At 43.5% G+C, this 9054-nt stretch overlaps 1 protein-coding gene across 3 annotated transcripts in view; it reads left to right on the forward strand.

The window, feature by feature from the left end:
- The first annotated feature begins 2381 nt into the window (after positions 1-2381).
- The window catches only part of LOC148224414 (uncharacterized), a 35071-nt gene continuing 28398 nt past the window's right edge, over positions 2382-9054 (forward strand). For all 3 annotated transcript variants that reach the window (XR_015802537.1, XR_015802538.1, XM_088161953.1), the window contains exon 1: positions 2382-5061. Coding sequence is in view for 1 of the 3 variants with exons in the window: in XM_088161953.1 (XP_088018079.1) it covers positions 4920-5061 (142 nt within the window). In the remaining 2 variants the exon portion in view is untranslated. The remainder of the gene's footprint in view (positions 5062-9054) is intronic.

Consider the following 9054-nt stretch of genomic DNA (forward strand, 5'->3'; position numbering starts at 1 on the left):
TGGACTGCAAAAAATAAAACAAACAAACATTTGGTTAATGTCAAAATCATTTCAATAATACATTTGTTTGGTTTAGGACCACCTATAAATTAAAAGGACACAGTGAATGGGAACAAAACAGTTTACTAAACAATACTGGCTCTCAAAAAAAGAACAACAAAATCCTTGAAAAATAATTGGGGCTCCACAATGCTTCTGTATGTTTTTGCCTGCATTTGTTTAGAAGTGTGCCCATATTGCCTTATAATGGCAGCTTATAATGGCAGATGTCCCAAATCTCAAACTTTTGCACAATTAGTTAACGTCACCCAAAATGTTACAGAAAAGGACCCTGGTGCCTGCAAGACCAGGGCCAAACTTCATGGTCAAAATTTTCCTTACAGAAACAAGAATGGGGAGTTTAACTTTCTCTCCAGTACTGGCTGAGTCAGTTTTCACACTTGTGCCGATAGAAAATAGTTTCCAAGGGGTAAGTTATCATACAGTTCATGGATTTCTCATTAATGAAGTTCAGTAAACACTTGGTTTGAGTTTTGGGCTAAAAAACCCAGAACAATAAAAGCTACTGCATCACTCAGTGAGTATTTACTGGGTCAAATAATGCCCTGGATTACTCTTGGTGAAGTTCTGCCTTACAACTTCTAATTAACATGGTAAACAGGAAACACGCAACAGCATCGCCGAGTACACATGCATATTTGCATTTTAATACATTAGTCCTTTTTACAAGCCGGTACGATGAATACTTGTTTTGAGACATCTATTTCAAAACACCGTGACTATTTTCTACCCCGGCGCAGAAGACCCCCGGAGGAGAGCGGGTTCCCTGGGCAGCACGGACCCTGCTTCGACAGTTCCCAACTTGTTTCTTGCCGCACACGCCCAGCCCGCCTGCCAGTGCCCAGCGCACCGCAGCGCCCGGCGTGTCCCCAGCGCGGGCTGGCCCTGAATCCCCCGCACAGCCCCGCGCCCGCCGATCCCTTCCCTACAGGTACGGCTGTGGAGAACCGGCCCAGCACCACCTCACCGCAGGAATCACGGCCCCCGTCCCGCGCATTATCAGGAGGGTGAAGCCGCCCGAGGCTGCCGCTGTCCTCCCCCGTCCCAAAACGGGATAAGCAGGAGGAAGGCGTCGTGGCGGGCTTTACCCGTCGCCGGCCGCGCCGCATCCTCGCCTCACTTCACCTCCCCACCCCGCCGAGCGCCCGACACTCACCGCCCGGCTCGGCTCGGCGGCCCCCGCGCGAAGCCGCCCCACGCTCCCGCCGCTACCCGCGCGGTGCCCCGGCGCCGGCCGTCTGTGCGCTCCGCCTGGGCCCGCCCCCGCAGCCCGCCCCGAGCCACCGCCCCGCCGCGGGCAGCGGCTCTACCTGGCCGGGCCGCCCCTCCCGGCCGCGGAGGGAGGCGCGGCAGCAGCGCTGGACCGGCCCCCAGCGAGGGCCGCGGGGCAGCGGGAAGCGCGGGCGCCCCCGGCCACGGGCGAGGCCGTGGAGGGGGTGGCGGGGCGCGAGTGGGCGCCGCGCCCCGTACCTGCCCCAGCAGCCCGCGCTGCGGCTGCCGCCTTGTTATTGAGGGCAAAACGCCGCCCCGGGCAAAACCGACGCCCTTTGATGTTGAGAGAAAAGCACCGGGGGTTGGAGGCGGGCGGATCGCGCCGCCGCCGCCCCGGCGGGCTGCAGGGCGGGCTGCGCGGCGTGAGGCGGCGCCCGGGCCGGGACAGGGGCAGCGCAGTGCAGGGGCACCGGCTCATTCCCGCCCGGCACGACGGCTGCGGGGGCAGTGGAGCGGCCGTGACCCGACCATCCCCCGGTGCCGGCCGCTCGAAGGTGCGGGGAGCAGGCGTGGCATTTCCCCGACCCCGGAAAGTGTGCGGGGGCCGGCATCGCTCGGCCGCCGGGGCCCCCCGTGGGACATCTGGGTTCAAAGCCCTGCGGGGAGATGAACCCGCATCTTCCACCTCGCCCCGGCGGGCGCGGCTGGTTGCCGTCTGTGCCTGCCCTGCCCGGCCGCCCCGGGCCGGGACACGGCTGCAGGCGGCCGGGGCTCCCCCCCTGCCCCCGGCCGGGCCGGCGTGAGAATGACTCCGCGGCCGAATGGTGCCGGCGCTCTCCCCGGGCGCTCAATTAGTATTTAATGTTTAATGAATGCTCAACTAGTCCTCTTCTAATTAACGCTTAATGACTTATATGAAGAGGAACAGCTTCAACAGGAAGGACCACGCAAGTCTCACTTCGGAGCGTCTGAGGGCCCTGCGCGGAGGCGGGGGAGACACCAGGTCAGCCCGCCTGCAGCTGCCCGCGGTGCCCGGCCTGCGGTGTGTCTGGCCCTTCGGCTATTGAAGAAAATAAGGGCCTTTTTTTTTTATGGAGTCACTTCCTCCTCTAGCTGGAAAAGTGTTAAGTTAGTTATTTTTTCTTAATCAACAGCCTACACGGTCTTGGCTCAGGAGAGCCACACAGAACCTACTTAATGCCAGAGAATGTGCAGCAGCAAACGGAAAGTACCAAAAAACCATCAAAAACACAGAGCCTAAACTAGGGAAGAGAGAGAGATGACTTATACTGCAATCTAACAGAAATCACGGAACCCTTGTCTTTGCCTACCTCTCTTAACCAACGTCACTCATTCAACTGATAAGCAGCTGTACTACCAACCACGACCTGTGCCCTCACACAGTGATCTTCCACCAGTGGCTTCAAATCTATGGCCATTACCTTAAGCTAAAGTTTTTGTATTGTTGGGGTTTAGGTTTTATTAGACAGTGAAATAAATGAGAAAGTTGATGCCTGTCTTTTCCTCCTCCCTTTGAGGACTTTTTTCAACCAGTAGAACCAAAACAATTAAGAGCAATATTAAGGGCTGCATTAAGTTCATACAGCTCAGACACATAAAGTGCTTTACTGATAACAAAACCAATTATAAATTTCCCTATCAGATGGAACAATCATGAGTAATGCAGTCCAATTACTAATATCTTATTCTATGTATGAATTGCCAGTACTAATTAATTATAGGGAAAGGATAAGATGACAATAATGAACATTGCTAGCTAAAATAAGCAAAAATACAGAATTTTTACACTTAATGCAAGGAATGATACTGATTTCTCTGAAAATTCGTAATAATACAAGTGTGAGGAAGATGACTATATTGTTCATACTAAAAACTGTTGAAACACCACAACAGGGGAAATTTAACTTTATTATGGTGTCAACCAACATATTAATATTTGGATGGAAGTAGCTGTCAGTCTTCTAAAGTAGTTGGGACATTATCAACCTGACCGTCCTTATTACACTTGCTGTCAAATTTTTAGTTTGCAAGATTACACCTGGAAAAATAAGTTATTTGAACTGGGGATCTGGATTTCTCTCTTCCCAGCCACTGATTTTCATAAAGCCCATGGGAACTTAATTATCATTGAGACGTCTCCCCCTTTCAAATGTAGTTTAAACTACAACCAACAAGTTCAAAAGGTGTTGAATGGAAGTGAGGAGGGACAGCCAGCCAGTCCAGTCACATAAGCCTTGTTTCCTCAGGGAACAAGGCTAAAGATTTTTCCTTGATCTTGAAATAGCTGCCCTGTGTAAACTGTTTTGAAGTAATTTCTTCATACAAAGTACCTTAATTATATACAGCTCTTTCAAAACACATAAAAGACCAGGTACTTGCCCTGAAGAGCTTGTATTTTAAGTCAGATAAATGTAGGTGAGCCAGTATTGCCAGTGCAAGAGGGCACAGAGATTGAACTTCTCAAGGGACTCTCAAGTGGTACCCAGCCTGCCAGGACACAGCACGAGAATGCTTGACTTCCAGAGCACTGCACGGAAATGTTGATTTCAGAAGGCAAGAAGTACTCTTGCTCTGCACATCAGGCTTCTTCAATGTGTTTATACTCGAGCATTCTTACTCTTAACACAGTTGCTGCTTGAGAAATACCTGATCAAAGGCATTGGCAACTGAAAAATCTAGAGAACCTGCCCGTCCGTTCCTTGGACAGTGTGCAGGAAGCCATTTCAAGCACTCTGCATGAACCTTGAAAGCTGTGTTCTAATCTGAAAGCAAAATGCTGCTGCCTTCTTAACCAAGGAATGTAAATCTTGTTTGTATTTATACTCATACGTGTTTATGCTAGCATTAAAATATTTCCTCTGTTTTTGGCTGGGTTTTTTTTTCTCATTAGCTAATGTAAGTTGCCACAGCCAAACCCCTAATTTAACAGTGCAATTAAACATGTGCTTTGCTGGTCTCCAGTGAAAAGAGACCATAAGCTACTATGTTCTGTTGAATCAAAACTTCTGGATGTATCTTGAGGGATCAGTTGGATGTTATTTTCTTAGATGAGTTCATCTGAGTCAGCTGAACATAAATGAAAACACTCCTTAGAGCACACATTAGAGAAAAAAAGCAGTATTTTTACTAGTCATTAGCAACTTTGTGGTAACTAATAGATGGTAATATCTAGTGTGGACAGTTCTTTAATTTAAACATTTATTTTCCAGCATACGTTCATCTTCAGAGGGGGAAAAAAGCAATATTTAGTGAAGAGTAAGTTTGAGATTTATCATTCATTAGAAGGTCATAAATAAGTGGATTTCAAGTAACATGAAAACTTCTGAGACCCTTCTATCTTCAACAATTCTAATAGTGTAGGACCCTTACAAATTCATGCTGGAAAGCCAGTAATGTCAAGTATCTTTAAATCACACTACCGTAATTCACCCAACCATGAGAAACGGAAAGCCTTGAAGTTCTAGCAGTCACATGACATCCTAAAAAGAGCTTTAGCCAAAAACATTTAAATAAATAAACTATTAGTCTCCAGGCTTTGGCATTCTGCAGAGACTGAGACTCAAATATCCTGCACTAAGTGCTGAGCTTTGTGAGGTTGAAAATTGCTCTGGAGTATTGCTGGCTCAATGTGCTGTGAAAATATTTGCAGAAAAACTGGAAGGAACAATGTTCAAATCAAAGCTAAGAGAGAGAAAAGTCTGAGAAGCACAAGACCCACTCGAATCTTCGAGTCGCACAGAGAGAAGTTTCCATACTGCTCTCCTACAGGTGAGTGCCATAGCTACTGGCAGAGAGAGAGGAGTGAGCTGCAGATGGAAATAAAGGCTTGGTGCTTATGTTCTTCTTTTAAAAGAACGGGGGAAAGATATACTTAACAAAACATCTGACCTGAGTCAATTCTTGTTGTGATTCACTGAAGGGAAAAAAACAGTTATATTTTAAGTTAACCTAAATGATCTCTAAACTTAAACAGTTTAACTGACCTTGCTGTCAATCAAATGGATTTTAATTACTTAAATTCACCATTCTCATTGTTCATTGTTTATGCTGACCCTTTACAAAGACACAAAGGAGGAGTTGGTATTAGGAAAATATGACATGTTATTTTAACTTCCAGCCTGCCTTCTTCCAAATACCAAGAGTTTGGCATATAGTCTTTAAACCTTTTTTTAGCATTTCTTTCAAGTATACCATGTCCCAGGCTGACAGTGTCCTCTTCAGAGTTAGAAAATAAAACACACTTTAAATTTAATAAGTCCACCCTAGCATGGAATTCACTCCCTGCCTCTTCCAGCTCTTTGCCTGCTATAAAGATAGAGGGTAACTGGCTTTTAAACTATTTCAGCTTTATCTGAGCAATTTGTGCAGGGAATGCATTTATTTAGATTCGGGAACTTAACTGAATAAGCAAGGGGCTATAAATGTGAGACTTGAGCAGAGTGAAGTGAAACAAACATAAGTTTTCTTAATAGTCATATTTTTACACACACTGTATTTTCTAGTAAGTCAGGATATTTTAGTGAAACTATTCATATCTTCAAGAGAACAGGACCTGTCTGCTTCCAATTTATTTTTTTCACTGTAAAAGTAAATTTTTATTTCCAATGTACATTGAAAATTGACTCTTTTGCAACAGCGTATAGATTAATGAGACTAACGAGCCTGCATGTTTAATGGATTTTTTTGGAAAAGAAATAATCAGCTCAAGAAGCACAGATGTATATATAAGTTATTTTATCCCATATTATTTCTTAGGTGACAAACACCAAGATTTAGATATTGGATGTATTAGAAAAGAACAGCAAAACTGAAAGGAGCAAATCACATGAATGGAAATCTTACTAAGAAACTCAGGAAAGACAAAGAAGCATTAATAAAATGAAACAGATCCTTACATGAGTATTTAGGAGAGGAGGGAAATAAATAAGAACAGGCATGTCAGAAAAGGCATGTCTGCTCCCATCTCCTCTTCCCCAGAGCTAGTTATTTCCATAAACTAAAATATTTCCCCCCTCCCATTCTGTCAAGAGGAGCATCTGTCAGTTAAAGAAACGCTCTATAAAACTAATGGAGATCAGTTGATTTTTTTTATGATTTTAAAAAAATAACTGTGTATTACCATGAAGATTTCTGGTGGGATTTAAAAAGGGAATAAAAGAGAGTGCTGTTTGCCTTACCATGATGATGATGATAATTCTTTCTGCTGTTAACAGAAGAATAAACAAACTATCGTGTGTGAGATGCAGTCTTGTGTGCCACTAACCAAACCCTTTTTCTTAGGAATCCTCCCACGCTTTAACCCCTTCTTTCTTCTGGCAGTACTCAGGTAAAAACCAGAAAAAAAAAAAAGGAAGTAGTATCAGACTTAAGCGTTTCCAACTGATAAGTCATTTGGCAGACAAATAAGAACTATGAAAGGGGCTCAATTAGAGGATAGGAGGAGGAACTGCAGAAGGGTGGCAGTAAGTCCTTCAGTAAGCAGCTCTACAGAAGCAGAGAACATGTTGCAAAGACCTACAAAGTTAGTGTTGGGCAAACGCCTTACGTGTATTAATTAATGTGCAATACCAGAGCGTAGATATGCAACAGTAGGAGAAAATATACCACACACGTTGGTTCTCACAGACCTGGTTACTGTTTTCTGATCCAAATTAAGGATGGCTAGAGAGAAAAAATCACCTGTGCCTTTATGCAGAAAGAGATTGATTTATATCGGCATCCTTGATTCTTCACCTTCCTAGGTTGGTATATTAAATATGTATTTTTAGAGCTATTGGTGGTAAAATGGTACTAAAAAGGGACTTGAAAAGCAGAAAAGAGCTAGCACCAAAAGCAGGAGCAGGGATTATTCAATAATGAATAACTGAGAAAATATTTAAACTCTCCTGAACCTGAAAGACATCCAGAAAAAAAATTATATGCAAAAAATAGGATTAAAAAAAAATGATTGCACTTGCAACTCTTCGTATTTCAGTACAAGACAAAGTGAGGACGTTTGATATGAGTTAACCTCATATCTTTGCTCTCAGGATTTTGAATCTTGTGGCTGGATCAGAGCTGTATCATCAGAAAATCATCTTAGTGTAAAGTTTCATCAAAACTATCTCTTTCAAAGTAAAGAGCAAAAATAAACATATGTATGTTTTGTTCTAAGAGATAGGAACTTGAAAGTACTTTTTCTATTAAGTAATAAACGATAAATTGCAAAAGCATTTTGGAAAGGAAGAGAACGGCTTGGAGTTAATTTTAAGTCTCCCCTAATCAGAAGCCACAACTAACAAATGTAACCCCTTTCCTTTTCTCATTTCTGAATGCAATTTACAATGATAAAGAATCTCTTCTCTATGGTGACCAGTGACAGGACCCAAGGGAATGGCATGAAGTTGTGTCAGGAAAGGTTTAGGCTGGATATCAGGAAAAGACTTTTCACCCAGAGGGTGGTTGGGCACTGGAACAGTTCCCCAGGGAAGTGGTCGCAGCACCGGTCTGACAGAGTTCAAGAAGCATTTGGACAATGCTCTCAGGCACATGCTGTGACTCTTGGGGTGTCCTGTGTAGGGCCAGGAGTTGGGACTTTGCCCTTCCACCTCAGGATATTCTGATTCTATGAAGCTCAAGAGTAAGAATAATACGAGAATTTCTCATACGCTCCTGTGCCCAGTGTTTTCATTTTAGCTGGCTCTAAGTGCTCAGCAGAGGAAGGTTATAGATTGTCTCACAGTACTAGGCAGGAAGCCTAGGTCTCACCTGCAGTCTTAACTCAGTCTAGGGAACAGATGCCTAGGAGTTAGTTAAACTAAATAAAGCACCAAAGTGTCCTTCAGCAGCTCTAGCTCTAGATACCTAAAAGTAGTAACTCATTATGTAATTTACAATTTATAAAATCGGAGATCTTTTTCTTGCAGGTAAGTCTGGAACTACAAATGGAAAACTAAAAGTCTTTTGCTAGCAACACAGGGCCTTTCCCCAGGTCAGGCACAGTAGAATATAAGGCAAGAGGCAGAAATCCATCCTTGTGAGCACTGTGTAACTAAGGTGAGGCTGTTAAGGTGTGAAAGAATAAAGACAATAAACAAACTGGAAATTGGACTGCTAATTTGATCAAAGCCAAATTTCATAAACAACAAAGTGAACTACATGTTTAACTCTTCTCAACTTCTTCCCAATAGAAGCTCCCATTAAATAGATTAAAATCATGCCATGTAAATCCTATTACACATTATACCAGGGTATCATTTAGTACCTTTGAACACCTGAAATGTGTCTCAAGTCAGCCCCCCAATATCAAGGTGTCCAACATAGCAGCTGTTCTGGAAAACTTGGGTTTGATAGCCTTTGTGCTTCAAAGAGCCCTTTTATGAAATGTATGAAGTGTTTACACTCCTTGGTAACTTCTTTGATGTACAGATTTTCCACCATGTACAAATGAAGAGTTTTAAGTAAAAGGAACTATTATTGCTAAAATATCTTACCCCGCCTTCATAAAAATTGGCTGGATACCTCATTTTACATCTGAATTACAGTACTATAACTTAGTGTTTATTCCAAATAACAGTGTTCACCTAAGGCTTCCAGAATTTACTACAATTATTTCTTATAATAATTATTAAAGAGAATTGCCTCAATATTGGTTAGAATAAGCTTTATAAAACCAGCATGAAGAAACTGGGAATGACTCCAAACCTACTGGTTCCCTACAGTGTTGTGGGCAAAAATGTAAATCAAGTGGAATAGTCTTTCAAACTCTTTGCTTATAATCCC

This window comes from Sturnus vulgaris, chromosome 3, assembly GCF_052056855.1.
Source record: "Sturnus vulgaris isolate bStuVul1 chromosome 3, bStuVul1.hap1, whole genome shotgun sequence".
Lineage (NCBI taxonomy): Eukaryota > Metazoa > Chordata > Aves > Passeriformes > Sturnidae > Sturnus > Sturnus vulgaris.